This window comes from Hirundo rustica, chromosome 30, assembly GCF_015227805.2.
Source record: "Hirundo rustica isolate bHirRus1 chromosome 30, bHirRus1.pri.v3, whole genome shotgun sequence".
In the NCBI taxonomy this organism is placed as follows: domain Eukaryota; kingdom Metazoa; phylum Chordata; class Aves; order Passeriformes; family Hirundinidae; genus Hirundo; species Hirundo rustica.
In genome coordinates, this window is record NC_053479.1 from 124,052 (window position 1) to 146,864 (window position 22,813).

Genomic DNA, 22,813 nt, shown 5'->3' on the forward strand with positions numbered 1-22,813 from the left:
GTCCAACCTGGCCTTGGGCACTGCCAGGGATCCAGGGGCAGCCACAGCTGCTCTGGGCACCCTGTGCCAGGGCCTCACACTCTCCGAGTATTAAAATTAAATTTAAAGTAACATAATACTGAAATAGTAAAGTATTTGAAGTCTTTATTTGCCTGGTAAAGCAGAGGAATGTTACAACTCCAGTTATTAACTTGTTTTTTTTCCTCACCTGTAATTTCTGTAAGGTTTAATTTGCTTTATTGCCACCAGAGGGAGGAGGAGACACACCGGAGGTGTTCAAGGGAAAAACAAAACCCCAGCGTACCCCTCAGCAGAACTGTTCCAAAGTCATCAGGGACCACTCATCCCAAGGTCATTAGGGACCTTGGATCCTGCTGTCACCTGTTAATGGCCAAGCCACCAAATCCTTTGGAAAACTGTCAACTGAAAAGTTGACAAAGTCCTCCAGAATGCGTTTGTGGAGTGGTCAGTGTTGATAAATAAAAACCCAAACTCCACACGCTGCACACAGAACTAATGGATCAGAAGTTGTTTTGTCTCTGTCCATGATTCCCATCAGCCTGGAAGATCGCTGGGAGCTCGCTCTCGCCCACCAAAGGATTTAAGGTCTCCTTGAACTGCAAAGACTTAAAACTGCTGTGCAGAGGGAGCAGAGAGCTGCTGGGCAAACCCAGGGCTGGAAAATCAACTCCCTTACAACTCCTTGAACTGAAACATTGATCAAACCCTGACGAAATCCCTGCAGAGGTGCAGAGCTCAGCTGAGCTCCCGAGGGCAGCACAGGCTGCTGGCAGAGACGCGACTGCACCCGGAACCGGAGGAGGGCATTGGAGATCTTTGCCTGGGGTTACACACGAAGTTGCGCTGCCCAGCTTGTTCTGGCTTGGAACGAGCGGGCAGCTCCTCCCCTGGACTCTGGTCACCGCTTGGCTGCACCTGCAGCGTTCAGTCCTCGCCTGTGACCAGACTGAGCAAGCAGCCGGAGAAAAGCGGCCACCAGAGCAACCCAAGCAGCTGAAAATGCTCTGAGAGGACACGGCGAGTACAGGAATGCGGCTGTGACCGAGGACCTGGAGTGCTGACACCCAGGAGAGGCAGCTCTGCTCTGCGTGGATCCTTGGCCCATGCCGAAAATGCCCGAGGTCGGTGCCAGCGTCCTCCTGCTCCGCGCTTGCCTGGCGCTGCTGGCCTCGCCCATCTACCTGCTGTCCTTCCTGGGCATCTGGGAGCCCTTCTGCAGGAAGGTCTTTTTCCCTTTCATCTTGGACAAGATCTGCGTAGTTCACGACAAGAAATCAAAGAAGCACAAGCAGGAGCTATTCCGTAATCTGCCTGACTTCAGGGGCCCCTCCGGGGCGCTGAGGCTGCTGGAGATCGGCACCGGCAGCGGCTCCAACTTCCAGTTCTACCCACCGGGCTGCAAAGTCACCTGCACTGACATCAACCCCAACTTCCAGGAGGGCCTGGCCAAGAACATGAAGAAGAACCAGCACCTGCAGTACGAGGGGTTCCTGGTGGCGGCGGGAGAAGACCTGGGCCAGGTGCCCAGCGGCTCGGTGGATGCCGTGGTTTGCACCCTGGTGCTGTGCTCCGTGCACAGCGTCAGCAGCACCCTCAGGGAAGTGCTGCGGGTGCTGCGGCCGGTGAGTACCTGCAAAAAACCCCTCTGGTATTACCTTTAACATCTGCTCTAGAGGTACCTGCCACGAGGAAAGGGGGGGGGAAAAAAAACCCAAAAAAATCCCAAGTGAAAAACAGTTGGTTTGAGCTTAAAACCCAGACCGAAAGAAAAAAAAAGTCCCCCAAAAAGTGAAAAAGAGTTGGTTTGAGCTTAAAACCCAGACCCAGGCTGGTTCCTACAACACTCGGTATGGTTGAGTGCTGCAAAGGGTACTGGGCACACAGGATTAGACTTAGAATCCTAAGAGCAACGTTCTGCTGACTGAAAGCGCTCACCAAGTTAGCAGCAATCCCAGCCCATCATTTAAATCAGAATGTCCCTCCCCACTCACCTGATTTTCCTCAGGTGGGAAGCTCTGATTAAGGCATAAAGGCACGTTTTAAATTAACTGCTTCAGCCTCTGTGAAGTGGAGCTGCTCTGCCTGTAGGATCAGAGGAGTCTAATTAAACACCTTATTTCCTTGGAGTTACTAATGAGCTGCAGATTCAAACCAGCTGGTTTGCTGGGGTATTTTTAAAACAGAATCTCAGCTTTTAAAGTGAAATTTTCATAGAACCATAGAACGGTGTGGGTTGAGAGGGTCCTTAAAGCCCATCCAGTGCCACCCCTGCCATGGCAGGGACACCTTCCCCTGTTCCAGGCTGCTCCAAACCCTGTCCAGCCTGGCCCTGGGCACTGCCAGGGATCCAGGGTTCTCCAGGCACCCTGTGCCAGGGCCTCCCCACCCTCACAGGGAGGAATTCCTTCCCAATATCTCACCTAACCCTGCTCTCTGTGAAAAACTGACAGGTTGGAGCAGGATTTACACATTCATCTTAGCTTCCTTTGGGAAAAAAAAAACCCAGTCATGTTAGCAACTGATTGAAACAAAACCACAACAAACTACAAACTATTGCTGGAATAAAAGAAGGATCAAATAAGTCAGTCCTTTGTGCTTTTTGAATGGGCATTTTGAATCTCTGGACGTTTCCTTCTCTCACTAATTCCAACTAACAGAGGGAAGGGAAAAAGGAAAGAAAGCAGGGCAAAGGGAAGGGAGGGGGTGGTGGTGGGAACCACTTGGCATGACCCCCCACACTGTAAGAAAACTCTGTGTTCCCAGGGAGGAGCTTTCTATTTCTTGGAGCACGTGGCCGCTGAGCATTCCAGCTGGAGGTATTTTTGGCAGCAGGTCTGTTACCCGACTTGGAAACTCGTCTTTGCTGGATGCTGCCTCACGAGAGAGCTGTGGAAGAATCTGGAAGAGGCCAAGTTCTCAGAGCTGAAGATTCAGCACATCAGCGTGGCGATGCCCTGGATGCCCATTGAGCCGCACATCGTGGGGTATGGGGTGAAGTAAACCCTGTCCTGCCCCTGTCCCCCAAAATTCCTCATGGTGACCAGCACACCCTGCACGGCACAGGCTCCTCCACAAGTGCCCGAATCAGTAACACAGGGAAGGGCTTAAATCAGAAACCAAACTGTCAGGTGAGAAGAGAGGGTCAGTTTTCTGGTGTTTCTGAATCACACAATCAACAAAGTTGGAAAAGTCCTTTAGGATCACAGTCCAGCAGTTAACTCAGCACCATGTTCACCACTAAACCATGTCCCCAAGTGCCACATGCACCTGTTTTTTGAACTCTTCCAGGGATGGTGACTCCACCACTGCCCTGGGCAGCCTGTGCCAGGGCCTGACAGCCCTTTCTGTGAAGAAATCTTTCCTTCTATCTAATTAAACATCCCCCGATATAACTTGAGGCTGTTTTCCTCCTGAAGCCCTGGCCTTGCCTGGGCTGACCCTGCCTTGCTAGAGCCCAGTGCAGCCAGGGAGGATCCCAGGACAACAAAAAACAGCCTGGGAAGCAGAAAATAAACGTATTAATGGTAGGGGACAGCTGTGTGTGCCTGGTTAACTTTGGGACGGGGCTCCTTCAGGTGCTGCCCAGCTGGCATGTCACTGTTGGACCTGCTGCCCCCTCCCCACGCTCCCTCGTGGCTGTTCCACCCAATGGAACCTAAACCCCCAAACCCGACCCATGGCCCAGGTGAGGGTGGGACCCCTCATCCTCTGCCCAGGTGAGGGTGAGCCCCCCGACCCTCTGCCCAGGTGAGGGTGGGACCCCCGACCCTCCACCCAAGTGAGGTTGAGCCCCCCGACCCTCTGCCCAGCGGAGGCCGAACCCGCGGACCCTTCGCCCGGCTGAGGGCTCCGTGGTCGGTGAGGCCAGGCCGGCGCCTCTCGCCCCTCACCGGCTCCTCCGTCGGTCCGCGCTCCCGCCCCAACGGCCCGGGCCCGGCGCGGCCGTTCCCCGGCTCCCCTCAGGCCCCGCAGCCATCTTGGGCCCTCGCCGGCGATGCGGCGGGCGCTGCCCGCGCTGCCGCTGCTGCTGCTGCTCGCGGGGCCCCTGCCCGCCGGGGCGGCCCCCACGGACCCCGGGGACGGTACCGCGACCCAGCGGGGCCGGGCCGGGGCGGAGGGGTCGGGGAAGGGGGCTGCGAGCGGGGAAGAGCCTGAGCGGAGCGGGGCGGGGCGGAATAACCTCGGGTACACAGAGATCTGGTGAATTCGTACAGCGGCGCTTAACCGCAAACCTATACACAAGAAGTACCCCTCGGTCAGATAAATACGCCGTGTTTCACGAAAGTCCCGGGATCTCCAGACGCCGGGATCTGTGAGGCAGCGAGTTCTGCAGTACAGGATTCGTAGAGTGGTTTTGGCTGGGACGGGGGGACCTTAAAGCCCGTCCTGTCCCATCCCACCCCTGCCATGGCAGGGACACCTCTGACTGTCCCACGTTATCCCAAACCCTGCCCAGCCTGGCCTTGGGCACTGCCAGGGATCCAGGGGCAGCCCCAGCTGCTCTGGGCACCCTGTGCCAGGGCCTGCCACCCTCCCAGGGAGGAATTCCTTCCCAGTATCCCATCCAGCCCTGCCCTCTGGCAGTTTGAGGTCCATTTAAATGGCCCCTCTCCATCTTCCCTGCGGCTCCTTCAGGCCCAGTTAAGGCCACAGTTAAATCAACCCGAAGCTTTTTTCCTCCAAGCTGAACAATCCCAATTCTCTCAGCCTTTTCTCACAGCAGATCTGCTCCCTCCCTCTAAACAACTCAGTGGCCTCGTCTCCAGCAGGTCCATGTCCTTCCTGTGCTGTGGTGATGCTGGAGATTTAAAAATTAAAACCTAAAGCAACTTTAAAAAAACAAACAAAACAAAAAACCACCACCAGCAGCAACAAAAAAGACCTACCAGAACCCCCAAACACCCAACCAAACAAAAACCCTCGAGACAACAGAAAAAAAAAAAAAGACCAATAACCCCGTGACGCCCGCAAACGCTGTCCCAACAGCTGAGTTTTGCCCTCCAGGTGCTCCAAGGAGCCCCTTGTATTTTGCAGAGTGTCAGCAGCAGCTGCCGCTGGCCCGGAGCGTCGCGTCCTGGATCGTGGGGGGCCACGATGCCCCGGAGGGCGCGTGGCCGTGGGTGGTGAGCCTGCAGGTGCTGCGCGGCGGCGTGCGCTTCGTGCACCTGTGCGGCGGCGTCCTGCTGGGCCGGAGAGCCGTGCTGACCGCCGGGCACTGCGTGGACGGCAGGACGTACGTACCGGGGCTCGCCGGAGCCGGGGCTGACCGGTGCTGGGGCTGACCTGGGGCTGACCAGTGCTGGAACTGACCACTGCTGGGGCTGACTGGTACCGGGGCTCGCCGGAGCCAGGGCTGAACGGTGCTGGGGCTGACCAGAACCAGGGCTGAACGGTGCTGGGACTGACCGGTGCTGGGGCTGAACGGAGCTGGGGCTGAACTGGAGCTGACCAGTGCCGGGACTGACCACTGCCGGGGCTGACCAGCGCTGGGACTGACCCCTGGACACAGTGGCTGAACCCCCTGGGCAGGGGGAAGGAGGCCAAAGATTACAAACACTCCAATTCATTAGTTTTAACATTTCCTTTTTTCTTGTTGATCAGAACCAACAATTTGGCTTTTTTCTTTTTTTTTATAATGTATTAATAGCTTCTCAGAACAGAATTTAACCGCACTTACAGCAACTTTGGGGCATTTCAGCTCCCAGCACTGGTCTCTTTTCCAGCCTTTACCACAGTTGCACAATGTGCATCAGTCAACATCGACTGTGTTGACTCAGCCATGACCTGGGGGAAAGTGAACTGTAAAATCTTTGGAATTTCATCCTTTATCAGGACTTTGTTACATCAGCTCCTTGTTTGCATTTAACAAACATTTATTTGCAGTATAATGCCTCTTTAAATTACCATTCTATTTTTTAATCTCAATTTTGGAGGTTAATTTTAATTTTATAGCTCATCCCAGGCCAATTCAAAACTCACTTAATAATTTTTTTTTTCAACATACTTGACTAGAAATTAGATCTGAATTACTCTACCCTCATTTCTAAATTTAATATTAACTTGATAGTCATTATTTTACTTCTAGATAATGGATTTCCTGGGTCTAGGTACAAGCAGAGTCTTTATAAGTATTGGGATGAGCCTCCTTCCTTTATCCAAAATAAAATCATGTTTTCAGCTTTTTCAGACTAATATGTCCTGGTGGCCTCTGCTGAGATGGGGTGGGAGGCAAAATCTGGGTGTCATCTTAAATCCTTAATCTGAATTTTCTTTAACAGCCATAACCACCAGCAGGCAAAGGGAGCGTTCACATGGGCAGAATGGTAATGAGTAACTCTGCTCCAGGAAATATTTACTATGGGAATTTCAATGTGTATTCCTAAAGGTGCATAAGCAAAAGAGGACAGGGACAGATGGGATATTGGGAAGGAATTCCTCCCTGGGAGGGTGGGCAGGCCCTGGCACAGGGTGCCCAGAGCAGCTGTGGCTGCGCCTGGATCCCTGGCAGTGCCCAAGGCCAGGTTGGACACTGGGGCTTGGAGCAGCCTGGGACAGTGGGAGGTGTCCCTGCCATGGCAAGGGTGGGATGAGGTGAGCTTTAAGGCGCCTCCAGCCCATTCCTGGATTCCATGATCCCACGATCCCACAAAAACAAACGGTTAGACCAAGGTGAAACCCACGTGAATTCTCTCGCAGGGATCCGTGTTCCTGGCGAGCGGTTCTGGGCGTGCACAACCTCCAGAAGCACGGCCCACACACAGCAAGGAGGAGGATCAGGAGGATCATGGTGCACTCGCACTTCAGGAGGGAGACCTTCGAGAACGACGTGGCGCTGTTCGAGCTCAAGTGGGCGGTGCGGTACAGCCTGTACATCCAGCCCGTGTGCCTGCCGCCGGCTGCGCTGGTGCGGCTGCTGGAGAACAGCTCCGACTGCTACATCAGCGGCTGGGGACGCACGGCCGAGAAGGGTAACGGGCTCACCCCTCGCCCCGACACCGGGGTAACGCCCACTGCTGCTGCCCAAATTCCGAAACTCCCTTTGCCCTTCCTGACCTTTCAAGGGGGAATGGCACCAAACTGAAAGGGGGCAGGTTCAGATTAGATATTGGCAGAAATTCCTCCCTGTGAGGGTGGGGAGGGCCTGGCTCAGGGTGCCCAGTGCAGTGTGACATGTCCAGGGTCGGGCTGGACAGGACTTGGAGTACCTGCGATAGTGGAAAGTGTCCCTGCCCATGGCAGCGGGGTGGAACTGGATGATCCTTAAGGTTCCTCCCAACCCAAACCATTCTGTGATTCTTACTGGGTTTGTTGAGGTTATGGTCTCCTCACACAACATCGTTTACCTCTGCAGTGAGAATCTGCTTTCAGGGGTTTTCTGTCACAAGCAGTTGTAACCACAGGAATACATTTGCCAGCCTTTCTTCCAAGTATAACATGAAAAAAAGGAAAATAAACTCAGCCAATTTCAGATTCGTGGTGCAGGTCAAGTGGGCTGCTGGAAACAGCTATTGTTATTGAAAAACAACAATTCTGATGCCACATGTGAACTGAGGGCTTCCCATGGGATTTATGAATGACTACACCCCCTCCAATTCTCTCTTTATCCCACTGGGCACAATTTCAATGCCAGTTGGTGTCGTGTGTGGGAGTTTTGGGGTCAGCTGGGATTGTATGAGCCTGTGTGTTTGATAAGTCACCTCTGACATTTTGAGCAAGGCAGGTGTATTATCACTGATGCTTCTTCTGAGGAAGAATTACAAAATCTACATCAAACCTAAGTCTTCAAACCTTTAACCCACTCCACTTCCAATCCATTGGGAACAGGCAGGGTCTGTGTCATATCCATGTCTAAACATGTCCAAGGAACACACCTAGGCTGGCGAAATGAAAAAAAAACCCCACAGTAAAATAGCTACACACCCCAGCATATTTCACCTTTCTAAATTCTGTCTCCGTTCAAGGTAAAACTTCACCTGTGCTAAAACAAGCCCACGTGGGAATCCTCCCTCCCAGCCTGTGCAACAGCTCCCAAGGGTACGCGGGGCTCATGAACGACAAAGCGCTCTGCGCCGGCGCCTGGGCCGGAGGCACCGACACCTGCCAGGTGAGAGGGGCGGCGGTGCCCCGCCTGCCCTGGTGCAACTCCCAAGCCAGAGGCTCAGCAGCATCGTGGTTTGTAGCGTGAATAATTAAAACAGCGGAAATACTAACTGGGAAACGTGTCAAATGCAAAGGAAGCATCATAAAAGGGTGGGACAGTGATTGCAAAGCAGAAACATAAACTCTGGTCTGGGTGACCAGATGGGGATCAGGCAGAGGCTGGACGTGAGGGTCTTGGAGGGCCTGTCCAACCTCAGGGATGCTGATTTTGTGTCTATGAGCAACATCAGATTTACCTTGAGTTCTCCACGTCCTACAGCCCCCACGTTACTGTCATTGTGACTGTCCGGTTAACTGAGCTGCTTAAAATAAACCTAAAAAATAGACTGATTTCTGCCTGAATTGTTTCCTGGAGGGAAACCCTGACATGCTGCTGGTTTTTGTGGTGTTCATTTGTAGGGCGACAGCGGGGGCCCCCTGGTGTGTTACCACCCTGACACTGACATGTACTACCTCACTGGCATCGCCAGCTTTGGGGTGGGCTGCGGCCGCCCCAAATACCCCGGCATCTACGTGCGCCTGTCCCAGTACAGAAAATGGATAAAAGCAAAGCTGCTGCTGACCAACAAGACTCAGAAGCCCGTGAGCACCACGCTCACCATCCTCCTGACTCTGGTACACACAGTGCTTGCACAGGCTTTGTAGAGGGGCAGAGCATCGTGTTGTCCTCGTGGAGGTCTGTCCTGCCTGGAAAAAGCTTGGAAAAACCAGCTCCCTCCTGACTCACAATAAATCCAAGAGCCAAAGGATGTGCACTTACTTGTTAGCAGTCACGTTTGCCATTGTATTTTTTGTTTCCTGCCTCTGATATCCACACTGACAGGAGAGGAAACAGTAACAGCCTCGGCACTAATAAGGAAAATTGAATATAGAAATGTTATCAACTGGAAAAGTTTTCTTCCCACCCCATTTCTGTTTTTCCAGCCACCAGAAAGTTAAATACAGTGAGGCCACCAGGGTTCGGGATGGCAGCTGCTCCCTCTGCTGGGTAAAACCAGAACTGCACACTAAGGTTTTAATTAACTGTTTAATTAACCAAACCTTAACTGTGGCTCAGCTTATTGAAAAATAAGAAGGTAAAAAAGCCCTGCAGGAAGGTAAAAGCTGTTCTGCAATCATGATTTTTAGCACTGGCAGGTGTATACAATTGCCATTTCATCCATTAAAATTGACTATTATTTATCCTGGCTGTTACATGACCCAATCCCACACAGGTATTCACACCTGGTCACCACCGCTGCAGCTCTAACTTCATTAAAAATAAATAGGGACCATCAGAATTATAATATTTTAGCGACTTTATTTACCAAGATCAAAATTTGCAACCATTAATTGTTTCAACAAATATTTACAGTTCATGGAAAGCACGGACTGTTTGGAACCAACCAGCAGAACAGCATCAGCTGCTTCATCTCTTACTCTCAAGGAATGAGATTTTACTCTGCAAAATCGAGATTTTAAAGTAAATCCAAACTAAGAACTTCATGAACAGTGCCTAAAGAGCGAACTTGTGTTACTGTTTAATATTCCCATGATGAAAAATCAGCTGTTCTTTCCAACACACTATTTTAAGAATATAAAAATTGACTCCTGGTGTGTCTGGCAGGACAGGTGCTTCCCTTGCTGGATACAAGAAGAGTTGGCCACCAGGTTTTTACAGTCTTAACACTTGATAGTTTTTGTTTGTTATTGTTCCATATTCCAAAAGAAAAAAGAGAACACAGTGAGGATCAGCTACCACAGAGTTCCCAAAGCAGTTCAGAACTGCAGGTCAAACCCTGTCCCACATGCCTGGTTACACACAGCTGAGGAAAGGTCCTGTTCTCTGAGGTGCATGTTCCAGGCACTTTCCAGGCTGTTCAGTTTCCTGCAATTCCACCAAAGAAACAGAAACACAGACACCTCTCCAGGAGCAGCTCCCTCAGTTTAGGCCTTTCCCAGCCTTATTTCTGATGTGTCACAAAGCTTTTTCCTGACAGGATGGCAACCAGGAGTCACCCTCCAGCCTGGCCTAAAGGAAATGCATTGGGACTCGTGCCCACAACGGAGACTTATGAACTTCAGGGAGAAAATATCCTTTTCTAGCCCTCTAACCAGGAGATTGTGGAATGCAGATTCCTCATGGCAAAGAGCTCTGCTTGCTACAAGTCCATTAATTCCCAAAGGAGTAAAATCAAAAATACTGACTGACCATGGGATAAGCATTACACATCCAGGGAGGGAGCACAGCTTGGAATTCCATCCAGATCTGAGCTAGCACGACACACACGGAGCTCTAACACCTCGGGACAGCGCAGTCCATGGTGTAATTCCCGCTGACAGAACTGGAAGCAGGATCCAATCCCAGTTTATCACCCATGCCAGAGGCACTGCAGTCACCTACAGCACCTGCCCAAGACCACGGCCCCACCACCAGGGCCACCCCTTGCCCAGGACCGTGTCCTCACCAGTCCCATGTCCTGCCCACCAGGCCCACGGCCAGACAGCTCTGGGGATCTCCAAGAGTGGAGATTCCCCAGGTAAAGGAGTCCTGATCATGTCAAACTTTTGGTTTTTACCTGAAACAAATTAAAATGGTACAAACTGGACTCTCTGACAGAATGAGATCTAATGTGCAGATATTGTCATCTCTGGGGAGTAAAAAGCTCTAATTTCTTTCTCTTTTTTTTTCCCCCAATACTCTTCAGGATCCATTTTCTCTGCAAGTTGCCTACAGACATACAAAATTAATTCAAGTATCTCCTACACCAAAGAGGATCTCATTTGACTTTGTACTATCCATAAAAATATATCCTTGAAAATCTGGTTCACAAAATATTTCATTTGGTTACTAAAATGAACGATATAAACTGTCAAAATACGTATAGAAACTCAATTTCAGGTTTTGTAAAGATCACAATTTAGCTACAAAATATACCAACCATCTCCCTGTTTGCAATATAGTATTTGCTTACAAAGATACCGTTACTTTGCAAAATAGCTCCTACCTTACAAAATTAGGCTGGAAACGGTAATTTTGCACTATTTCCAGCAATAAACCAGAGATTAGAACCTCATAACCCTTTGGTATAGATCTTCCATTTTTTACTACATAATTTTCTTCTATTTGGTTTCATGTTCCAAAGCCCAGGAGAATCCCCAGCCAGGACAAGCACTGAGTGTTTAATTGTAAATATGATCGGCACACAATTTAATTTTCAATGATTGATGTTTCTCATGCCCAGAACTAAGATTAAACTCTTGTGAAATTAAAAACTTTCAGAAGTTTAATCTCAGAAATTCTTCAGAACTTTTGTCACCAGTCCTTGTCCCACACAATGTGCTTCAAAATCACTGATGTGTTGAAGTCTCTAAGAAAACCAACACAATTTTCTGTGCCTCAGGCATTTCCAGGATCAGGCCTCTTGCTGCCTTCTGCAGATCCTTCCCCAATCTGATAAACACGGCAAACATGGAAAAAAAATCATCCCAACTTTTTAAATTGTCATCTGAGAAAGAGTAAAAACATAATTTATACCTCGAGCAAAGTATCAGCTTTTTTATCATCTGCACCTGTAAATACCAACTTACAGGTTAAAATAAAAATATTTACAGACAAATAACTGAAGGAAAAAGGCTTGAAAAAGAGTAAGAAATCAAAACATACACTGGTTATAAATGTTACTAATAATGTCAGCTATGGCAAGGATTCTGTTTCATCCACGTTTTCTTTGTAACCAAATTTTGCCTCCCTTATTAGAGGTATTCATAGGAATTTTGAAAGAAACTCTCATCACCTGCCTCGCCACACGTGACTGTCCTTCTGCTGTAGCTGCAATCTTGAATTTATCAGTTTCCAGTTGTGCCAGCAGGAATTTTGGTGAGGTTTTCTTGTTTCCTGTTTGTACTTCGTCACCAACATGTTGTAAAGAAAATCTATAGAGTCTTTGAGCTGTGAAATCTAGGTAGAAAAGTTTCATTTTTGACCTTTCATCTAGTTTAAAAAATTCAGTATATAAAAAAAAATTCTCCTCTGATATTTCACCAGTCCCCAAAGGTTTTTACCTTCTCTTCTTACACACTTTTATGACAGTAAAGATCTTTCAAAGTTTTTAGCTCCTCAATTAGAGTTTTGTTCTGATTTTCCAGGACTGCCACTCGATTTTCCAAACATTTCACATACTCCTTCTTCTTCCTACGGCATTCCCGGGCAGCTTCTCTGCAACAGAGAAGCAGAGTTCTTGATTTTAGGTGTGAGATCTGGTTTCTGAATGTCACAATCCTGACCAATATGGGAGAGCTGGAACTGCAGTGAGAAACAAAACCAAGCCAAAACTGCCCGGGGAGAGCAGGAAATGCAGCGGGATCTGGGGACTCAAGGGAGCGTGTCTGGGTCACAATTCCCCACGTTTGGGTCAAAATCTCCCTTGGAAAGAGGCCAAGGGCGGCTGGGCTGTAGCAGCCACGGTGTGGCACAGGACCAGGGCAGGGATTGCCCCCCTGTGCTGGACAATGTTGAGGCCCCTCCAGTTCTGGACCCTCACTGCAAGAGAAATATGGATAGGCTGGAGCGTATCCAGAGCTGGGAATGGAGCTAGGGAAGGGGCTGGAGCACAAGAAGGGTCTGGAGAACTCCTGAGGGAGCTGTGGGGGCTCAGCCTGGAGAAAAGGAGGCTGAGGGGGCCCTTCATGCTCTGCACAGCTCCCTGAGACGAGGGGCAGCCAGGGGCAGGGGTCAGGCTCTGTTCCCAGGGAACAGGGACAGGACAAGAGGAAACAGCCTCAGGCTGTGCCAGAGGAGGTTCAGCTTGGAAATCAGGAGGAATTTCCATGGAAAGGGTGGTCGGGGATTGGAAGGGGCTGCTCAGGGCAGCGGTGGAGTCCCTATCCCTGTAAGCGTCACTCAGTGCTGGACTGGACGTGGCTCTCAGTGCTCTGGAGGAGATCGGACACAGGTTGGACTTTTTGATCCTGGAAGTCTTTTCCAACCTCGGTGATCGCACTGCGATCTCAGCACATTAAAGTCACGAACCCCGGCGGCTCAGGGGCGCTCACGTACCTGTTCTTCATCAGCCTGATCTCTCGTTTCAGCTGTGGATCATCCGTCTTGCTCGTCTGCGACGTCAGCGTGACGGGGGACGTCATCACCACGGTCTGGGGCAGGGAGGAGGTGGTGGGCGTGGTGCGGATCTGGTACGTCTGCATGTCCCCCGAGGCAGCTGGGGACACAAACGGGGCAGTGAGCAGCCACACTCAGCGTGACGGGGGTAACCCTGTCCCCAGGGGGAGGTACTCACTCTGCACCACCACCTGGTTGCTGGGCACCAGGATCTGCTGCCCATCCGAGGTCTGGGCGTACTGCAGGATGGTGGTGCCGGGCTGGGAGCCGCCGGCGTTGGCCATGGTCAGTGTCTGCAGCCCCTGCACCCCGTCCGCGCCCGGCCCCGCCAGCTGCAGCCCGTTGGCTGCGATGGCGACTGTGAGGGAAGGCAGGGGACAAGAGGATTTGTAACTGGACAGTATAAAACAGGTACATCACAGGATCCTAGGATGGGCTGGCTGGGAGGGACCTTGAAGCCCACCCAGTGCCACCCCTGCTGTGGCAGGGACACCTCCCACTGTCCAGCCTGGCCTTGGGCACTGCCAGGGATCCAGGGCAGCCACAGCTGCTCGGGGCACCCGTGCCAGGGCCTGCCACCCTCACAGGATGGAGAGGAGCAGGTGTGAAGCACCACAAACACCAACTGGGAACATCAAAGGAACAAATCCTAATTTTGTGTACCTCTCTGATACCACAGGAGCCTTCCTTTTAGTATGACCAATGATACATATATATATGTGTGTGTGTCTTCACTGACATGTTGGGTTAAATCCAGCAAAGAACACTGCTGTGTGCTCCATACCAACACCCTTAAATGTCTTAATGTGCAAAAATTAAAATTACAAGACACTGAGTTTATCTGAAGTCTGTAGATACCAGTTACTTCTATGTACTAACTTTACTGACTACTAGATTATAAACAACTTTTGTCCTTCATCTTACTCAAATATATAACAAAATCTGTATTTTGAGGCAAGTTGAAGAAAAACTGTGAGGATGTTTTGGGTAACGTACTGTACTGTCCAGTGCTTGTCTGGTAGATGGGCGTGGGGACAGACATGGAGGTGACAGTGGAGACCCCAGGACTTTCCTCATCTCCTTTTCTATCCCGTGTGTCTTCAGAAGAGAGATCTTTCAAAATTTTTCTGTGAAGAAAGAAGTCTGATATTTGACTGCACTCCTCACTTCAGTGGAATGATACAAGTGAGTAAATTTACAGCTGGTGAACGTTTTGCCCCGTACAAAATCCTGCTGAGGCCAATCTCGTTAGTGGAGTCAAAGTTTCCTCAGAGCAGTGATGGCTCAGAACGTTCAGTGCCTGAACAGATTCACTGAAGGGAAAGGAAACAACCTGAAGGGCAGCAGAATACTGAAAACCACAGGAAGAAGCTGTAGTTTTGGTATCAAATAAAACCAAGTGCACACAGCCGTACCGGTAGGATGGACGACGAGCCAAGATGCCTCGAGCCTTCTGTGAGGAGCCAATGCTGTCTGAGGAGTCCTGAGAATCCTCACTCTCAGACAGGGAAGATACCTGGTGAGAAAGGGAACAGGAACACCAGTCATGTACAGGAATAACACAAAAAGCACCTGGAATCTTTTATGTAGAAGAGGAGCAGTGGGGTTTGTTGGTAAGAATGTAAAAGTCCAATGAAAATAATATTTAAGGCAGCAGCGTATCGGGGAGTAAATATGCAAAGTACTATCTACAACTGTCTTTATTCCACTGTGTGTTCATCCAGTTCAAACTGTTATTTTGTCCCTGATGCTCCTTATTAGTGAACAAAGCATTTATTTGTTCTTATCCGTGTGCCAGTAACAGAGTGCAGAGGAATTCACAGAGCTCTGGGGAAAGCCTCTCACTGAACTGCAGAGACAGAGCAGCCTGTCATCAGCACGGAAAAAAAACCCTCTCGTGTTGTACTTTTCCCCCCCAACAAGGCCACAATGTTCATAAATTACAGAAAAGGAATGAATGCAGTCAGTGGAGACTGTGCAAGCAGGGAGAAGGAAAAGGAAAGAGACTTAACAGAGACACGAGCACCGACAACCAGCCAGTGCAGACGCTGGACTGCTTCCAGCAGTGACACATGTTCTCTCCCTGCTCTGATGTTGCAGCAGTGACAGGTGACAGTCCCTGCCAGGTTTGCTTCTCATGGCTTATCAATTTAGTGTGGTATGAGGAGAGGAGTGTGGGACAAGGATCAGGGACAAATTCCTGGGTTTTAGGGCAGCTCCTCCCTCGCCTGGCTGCCAGGGCAGTGGTTTCCCAGTGGAACTCCAGGTCCCCAGGGGCTCTGCAGTGGGGACTGAGTGGAGCAGGAACAGACTCACTGCAGCACCCTGGGTACCTCCTGGAAGGGACTTGCACAAAAATCACATGGCAAGTGAGTAAGAGACACAAGCAGAGGCTTGGGTACCACCAAAAGGGAGTTACAGCACGACCAGCAGCTCACTCCCCTTCACACAGCTCCCCCAAACGCTCATTTTAATCCACTACTGAGTTATTCCACTCTTCCCCACTGCCCTCCTTTGGTGTCAGACCCCACCTGACTGCCAAGGCACCAACTACAGAGCTGTGCATTGGATTTTTTAATAAAGGGAGGTGACATCAAATGGTTTCATTTCAACTCCAAAGGTGAGTTCCCACGAGGAAGAATTTCAAGCCCAAATGAGGGATCCCACAGGACTGTCCTTGGATTGCTCACTGTCTGACAGCAGGGCACAAAGGCAGCTGGGTCAGAGAAGCCTCTGAGCATCTTCTCACATCCTCTCACCTACACAACTGCAGCTCTGGGGTATTTAAAGCCATTCTGGAGTTACCTGCACGCTTTGCACCTGAGGGGAGTGGATCACAGAGGAGGACTGAGCTGTCTGAATCACTCCCTGGACCTGGACTTGCTCTCCAGGAAGCTGAACGACTGTGAGGGGAGCAGAACCTCTGAGCGACATCTGCAAAAACCAACAGCAAAACCTTTGTGCCACAGGACTCAGGAAGTGCAACACGTGTAAGAGAACTGGTGGAGAACCCGCGTTAGCAGCTTATTTTAATTCCAATTAAGTTACAAAAGTACCTTTAAAGATGCACATTTTTTAGACATTATTTGCATATGAAAAAAGGCTGAAACAGTTCATTATTTCCTTTGGTTGGAGAAAAAGCAAATGTGGCATTACAACACAGAATCAAATATGTTATATTATGTAATATATTAAAAACATGAAAATGCTTCAGCTTCCTAAAGGGTTTGTAGTTTTGATGTTAAACTTGAGTCTTTCCACTTCAATTTATATTGTTCACATTTCCGTATGTTTACAAAGCAAAAATAATTCAAGTTATACATGCAGATTGTAAGTAAATAACCACTTTTGTAATGAAATTTCTCCACTACTTTCATTAATCTGAAATACCTGAGAAGATGAAGGGATCATTAAAATACACACAGCTGAATTTCCATTTAATGCAACTTTTGAATTGTAACTCGCAATATTAAGAGACAATTAGAACTTTATATAAAAACAGATCAGGAAAGCAGCCTGGAAACAAACCCCAGGACACCTGCTGCTATTCTCTCCTCTCCTATATCTAAATTCTGCATCAAAATCCCAATTGCCTCCACAGAATAAACAGTGGACGAGCTGTGAAACATTGCTTTTTCCCAGGAAAACCCTCCTGGAAGGATTCACTTTCACCACTTCTTAGGGATTCAGGTTAAAGCTCTGACAGGGGTGTTACCTTAGAGGAAGACTCAAATTTTCAAGTTCATATAGTTTATTAGACTAAATATGTTCATGTTGGGCTGAAATCCAAGTGTTTCCATGGTGCTGAGCACCCAGGATTGCTGCTACTACAAAAGGAAATGGAAATGCTTTTTCTAAGGAAAAAATGAAACCAGGCCCTCATTTTATTCCTGAGCAGCTCCTGTGGTCAACTAACTCCAAATCTGGGCTGCACTTCTGCATTGAACAAACACAAAAATTAGCTTTTTAACACTTTTAAATTAATTTTGTATCATCCACCATAAAACACATTTTTCTTATCCTCTGTTTTTTCTTTGAGTGCTTCTAAGAATGGATCTATAGTTTGTAGCACATAAAACTGGCTCGAACTCCCTGAAATGTCTGCTGAGATCCAGCCCAGGCTTTACCTGTTGAGCAATATGAGAGAGCTGAGCTGCCTGGAGGGTTGTACCTTGTACGGCTGAGGGCTGGGACGTAACAGAGCTGCTGCTGCCGCCCTTGTGCACCTCTTCCATCATCAGCTACGAGAAAACCAGTTAAATGCAGTTAGTAATGAATTTGGACAGCAGACAGGTGCCCAGTTCCACCAGTGTTTTCCACCCTCAGTGCCTGATGATTGTGGTGTCACTTGGACACGCGACTGAGCTCTTTGCTCTCAATGTGGCAGTTATCAACCTGGATTTTTGTCACTGCCCACCAACAGCCCGAGTCCTTCTGTGCCTCCTCCAGGGGACGTGTGGGGAGGGACACGCTGGGGACCTTGTCCTGCTCATCCCCGTGGGTTTGGGCAGGTGAAGCCCCAGACCTGGCGGCACCTCCTGAGGCCTGGGAACAGCAGGAATAGAACAGGTTTGGTGTGTGCTGTGAAGGACACACAGAATCATGGAATCATGGGTTGGCTTGGGTGGGGAGGGACCTTAAAACCCATCCAGTGCCACCCCTGCCATGGCAGGGACACCTCCCACTGTCCCAGGCTGCTCTAAGCCCTGTCCACCCTGGCCTTGGGCACTGCCAGGGATCCAGGGGCAGCTCCAGCTTCTCTGGGCACCCTGTGCCAGGACCTCACCATAATCCCATTAATATCCAATCCCTAATATACCATCTAACCCTGCGCTCCTTCAGTTTGAAGGAAGATGCAGGAAGAAAATCAAGGCTCTTTATAATAAAGAATATCTTTCTCTAAGTAAGATAATTTCCAAAAATATTTTAGCCAAGCCATCAGCCAAACCTATTTTAAACTATCTGAAGGTGTATAAAAACAAACCAGGGACTCAAATCAAAGTGAAGAGAACACACTTTTGAATTTTAAGACTCACTCTGTCTTGATGTAATGCAGTCAGCAACACTTCTCTCATGTCTAAGATTTTATATTTAACTGTTCAACATCTTGCCAGCATCCCTCCTCGGATTCTGGGGGATTCAGGGATGCACAAATGCAGGTTTCAGCTGGGGTGAGTGGGCGGACCAGCCTGGAGCATTAAAAGCTGATGGGTGAGTGTTAAACATTTTGTCACAGAAGGTTTGAAAGTGTTGAAAGGACAGTTGCTATGAGACTGGAAATTACATTTCTTTCTGTGGAAATGTGAGTCATTGATTTTTCCCTGCTGAGCCGTAGCACAGCACGCAGCCCAATGAAGGCTCCTGGAGAAGAGTCAGCCGAGAGCAGAGTCCTGCACCCTCGCTGCTCTGAGGGCAGCACTCCCAAAAAAGTCACTGGAGCAGGGCTTTGCAGCGACAGAACAGGGGATACAGGAGACTATGACTGATGGAGCTGCTCTGCTGTGAGGAAAGGCTGGGAGAGTTGGGATTGTTCAGCCTGGAAAAGAGAAGCTTCAGGGTAACCTAACTGTGCCTCTACAGCACCTGAAGGAGGTGCAGGGAAGATGGAGAGAGACCATTTACAAGGGCCTGGAGTGACAAGAAAAGGGGCAATGGCTTCCCACTGCCAGAGGGCAGGGCTGGCTGGGATACTGGGAAGGAATTCCTCCCTGGGAGGGTGGCAGGCCCTGGCACAGGGCTGTTCCTGGATCCCTGGCAGTGCCCAAGGCCAGGCTGGACAGGGTTGGGATAACCTGGGCCAGTGGAAGGTGTCCCTGTCCATGGCAGGGGCTTGGAATGAGATGTTCTTTAAAGTCTCTTCCAGCCAAAACAAATCCATGGCTCCGTGTGTCCTGTACAGACCAAACCTCCCCCAGCCACTGATGCAGCTTCCCCACATCCTCGTGGCTGCAAACATCAGCCCCTTCAAGATTAGGAGCAGAATTAATGACAAACCTGCAGTGGACACAACTTTGTCTGTCTTCAAACACTTTTTTAGCTTTTATAAAGGAAAATTTTGCACCCTGCCCCAGGTAACCAGGGCCCCTCAAACCGAAATCCAGGCAGCAGCAAGACTGACAATTAATTTCCAGTGCTACAGAAACCTCCGTTCATTTCTGTAGTGCTAAACCACAGCCCGCCCTCCCCGCTCTCTGCTATTAGTTTCTCTGCCTTACTGTCCCATGAAAGACTCAAAACAGCCTGCAAGAAACAGTGAAACCAGTAAAACCACCCCAAACAAGCACCCCAGGGAGAGAGCACAGAGGGTTTGGCTGACCTTTCTCTCACTGGTGTGAAGTTCTGCTAACAGGAATAAAAGATGAAGTATTTCCCACTAGAAATATAAGTTTTGTGTTTAAATCATCTCTGCTTGCTCTGGAATATTTAATTATTCATCCAACATCAATCAATAAAAAGATTTAGCGAGGATTGCAACAAGATGGAAATTTGTCCTGCACTTCACAGCCTTTGGGGACGCGCGTGCCCCACAGGACTCCCATGCCTTTAACTTTATTTAGCTGGAAAACCAGGAATTTCCCCCTGGAATGGCCGTCTGTGAGAACCCGAGATAGAAACTGGCATCTACCTGTCTGAAGAGAGAAATTCTAAAGAAAAACCTCAACCTGCAGGTCTCAAGCTGTGACACGAAGCACCAGAAAGGATAATACCTGAGCACAGTGACCCCCTGGGTAAAACTGCTCTGACAGCTCAATTTGGTTCATTTAGCTGAAAGCAGGTGCTCAGGTGCTCTCTTTGGGGTAAAGGAAGAATTCTGCTGTCACAGAGACAAGAGGAGCAACACCCAAGGCTTTATTGTCCAGAGAATGATTATTGTCCCAATCTGTACAAACACCAGTTTTTTATAACTAGACAGGTAAGGGTGATGGTTTTCACAGTAAACCCGAAATCTCCATGCAGCTCCACCTCAAAAGTCATTTAACTGAAAGGATTTTGCAACAGCAGCTCGTGAAATTTGCTCTAAAGACTCCAAAAATTCTGGGCATCATCTCCCTCCAGCCAAGGAAACTCGTCCTACTTCAAACCCGAGCCTCAAAACCACCTTCCTTTAAAACATAAACAGGAATGTCACAGACCATCGGGGCAGTTTCATTTCTCAAAGTTCACAGACACCCTCCAAACACCACACAAACCCACCAGAAACACGTGACATGCCCAAGGAGCATCAGTTAAAAAAGAAAACCCATTCCCACAACTTCCACTGATTCCTTCATCTTGAAAATTCCCTAAAATACTACAGAGAGCACCAGAGGAAGAAACCAAGTTCTGTTCTGCCCTTGCAAACTGAGTGGAGGAAGAGTCTGAATGATGTTTCATCACTGGAATATTGTAAGAGCCAAATGATTATATTTTTTATAATGTCAGAAATCAAGGAATATTTGACACAGAATTTTATTCTCAAATAGTGACAGGAGTTGAATTCTAACACTTACAAATTGTACAAAGGGATTTCAAAACATTTTCTTTAGTGATACTTAAGTAATCTGGGGGAATTTAGGGTCCTCAAAATCAGCTGCTTTCAGCAGTGAAATATTATTTACCTAATTTTGCCATTGAAACACTTGGAGAAAATTTGTTCACCCAGAAAACTGAGAGAACTCCATTTTTTCCCCCAGAAATCTGTAAAAGAGCAAAGGGCAGCACATCCCACCACATGTGCCAGAGAGCGAGAAGCGAGCAGCCTCGGGTCAACGTGCTCAGTCACTGCTCCAGATTCCATTCCACAAACACACAAAGTTATTCCTTAAAACTCCAGGAGCGCTTTCCTCATAGGATTTCTCCCACTCCCCCCCCCCCCCCCGCCCAGCACCAGCCTGTACAGGAACATCCCGACAGGAGCTTCAGAAATAAACGCTGCAGCCTAAAAGTGTCAATATTCTATCCGCATCAGGGATCTGGTGGTTGTGAGAGAAAAATAGCTCAGCGATCATTTATATCCCGCCGCCCTGGATCCACCCGATCCTCACTGAGCACTGGAAGCCAAGGCTCGGACACGAGTCTGGAGCAAAATTCACAGAGGACAGGTAACGACGCCCATTAACGGCGGTTTGGTTAGCGATAAAGCTGAGTTTGTCACCGGGCAGGGCTCGGGGACGCAACCACCTATGGCCGGGAGCCGCGGGGCTCCTCGCCACCCCAGAACACCTTTCCCCCAGTCCCGAGGGGACCGGGACCCGGGGCGCCCCTCGCCACCCCCCAGAAGCCTTTTCCCCCCGTGCCTGCGCGGAGACGGGACCGGGGGCACGGGACCAGGCCTCCTTCCACCCCCCATCCCCGGGGCGAGCGGGCCCGGGCCCGGCAGCAGCCCCAGGCCGCAGGGCAGCGCCTCAGGCCCGGCTGCGGTGGGAACTCCCCGCGGTTTCCGCAGCGGCCGCCGCGCCAAGGCCGCGGCCTGTGGCCGTCCCCTCACGGCCCGCGGGGGCGGAGGGGGGGGAGAAGAAGCGGCGGGCGGGCCGAGGGGGACGGGGCGGCCTCCCCAGCCCGCGCTTACCTCAGAGCCCCGCGGGGCCGCGCGTGCGGAGCGCCGGAGCCGCCGCCGGGTCCCGGCCCCGGTCCCGGCCCGGTCCCGCCTCAGGGAAGCGGCGCCGGCGGGGGGGGGCGGGCCGCGACCATAGAGTGCGCGCCCAGGGGCCCCCGCCATAGAGCCCCAGCGGCGCGGAGCGCGCGGGCGCCGGGCTAGAGCGGCCGCCTGGAGCCGGCCCCGCCCGGCCGCACCATAGAGACGAGGCGGCAGAGCGCCGCTCTCGGGCACGGCGCGGCAACAGCGCCGCCGCCGCCGGGAGCCAACCCGCGCTCTGGGGTCGGGATCGCCATCGCCGCCGGGAAAATCCCGATATTCCCGATATTTCCCGATATTCCCGGCCCCCGCGAAGGAACAGCGCACCCAACCGTAAGCAAAGGGCAGTGCCGGGTTGTACCGGCACGTCCCGGCCGGAGCGGAGGCCGAACGGAGCTGCGACGGGCCGGGACTGCGGCCGCGACTCCTCACGGCTGGGACTGAGCGGTTTTAAGGAAGCAGCAGGTAACGGGTCTTGGCCTCTCTCGGGATAACTAACAGCAGATTTTAGAGTCACAGTAAGGTTTTGGGATCCAGTCGGTAGCTCCCTTCATGGTACAGTTCCTCAGCCACCATCAGGGATCACAGGAAATTCAGTGTTCCCTTTGTAGAGCCAAGCACCTCTAGAGATAGGAACCTTGGCCCTGATTTTCACAGGATCCCGGAATTCTTGAAAAATCCCTCCGAGACCATCGAATCCGACCTTGTCCCCAGCCCAGAGCACCGAGTGCCACATCCAGCCCTTCCTTGGACACCCCAGGGATGGGGATCCAAACCTCCCTGGGCAGTTCCAATCCCTGAGCTCCCTTTCCATGGGGAGATTCCTGCTGCTGTCCCCCCTGAGCTCCCCTGGCCCAGCCTGGGGCCGTTCCCTCTGCTCCTGTTCCCTGGGAGAAATCCCGGCTGTCCGCTCCTGTCAG

At 50.5% G+C, this 22,813-nt stretch overlaps 3 protein-coding genes across 3 annotated transcripts; 2 read left to right on the forward strand and 1 right to left on the reverse strand.

Moving 5' to 3' along the window:
- Positions 1 to 951: 951 nt before the first annotated feature.
- TMT1A (thiol methyltransferase 1A) lies at positions 952 to 3,553 on the forward strand. The gene is made up of 2 exons (XM_040088515.2): positions 952 to 1,643; positions 2,785 to 3,553. Exons 1-2 carry the CDS (start codon positions 1,125 to 1,127, stop codon positions 3,019 to 3,021), a joined length of 756 nt encoding a protein of 251 aa, XP_039944449.1. The 5' UTR covers positions 952 to 1,124; the 3' UTR covers positions 3,022 to 3,553.
- A 462-nt stretch (positions 3,554 to 4,015) lies between these two features.
- On the forward strand, positions 4,016 to 8,926 carry TMPRSS12 (transmembrane serine protease 12). The gene is made up of 5 exons (XM_040088327.1): positions 4,016 to 4,103; positions 5,056 to 5,254; positions 6,718 to 6,989; positions 7,983 to 8,125; positions 8,581 to 8,926. Exons 1-5 carry the CDS (start codon positions 4,016 to 4,018, stop codon positions 8,824 to 8,826), a joined length of 948 nt encoding a protein of 315 aa, XP_039944261.1. The 3' UTR covers positions 8,827 to 8,926.
- Positions 8,927 to 9,461: 535 nt separating this feature from the next.
- On the reverse strand, positions 9,462 to 21,893 carry ATF1 (activating transcription factor 1). The gene is made up of 8 exons (XM_040088388.2): positions 21,828 to 21,893; positions 17,407 to 17,520; positions 16,085 to 16,213; positions 14,695 to 14,795; positions 14,276 to 14,406; positions 13,458 to 13,637; positions 13,220 to 13,379; positions 9,462 to 12,379 (listed from the first exon to the last, which is right to left on the reverse strand). The coding sequence occupies exons 2-8, from the start codon at positions 17,515 to 17,517 to the stop codon at positions 12,235 to 12,237; spliced, it is 957 nt and encodes a 318-aa protein (XP_039944322.1). The 5' UTR covers positions 17,518 to 17,520; positions 21,828 to 21,893; the 3' UTR covers positions 9,462 to 12,234.
- Positions 21,894 to 22,813: the final 920 nt, after the last annotated feature.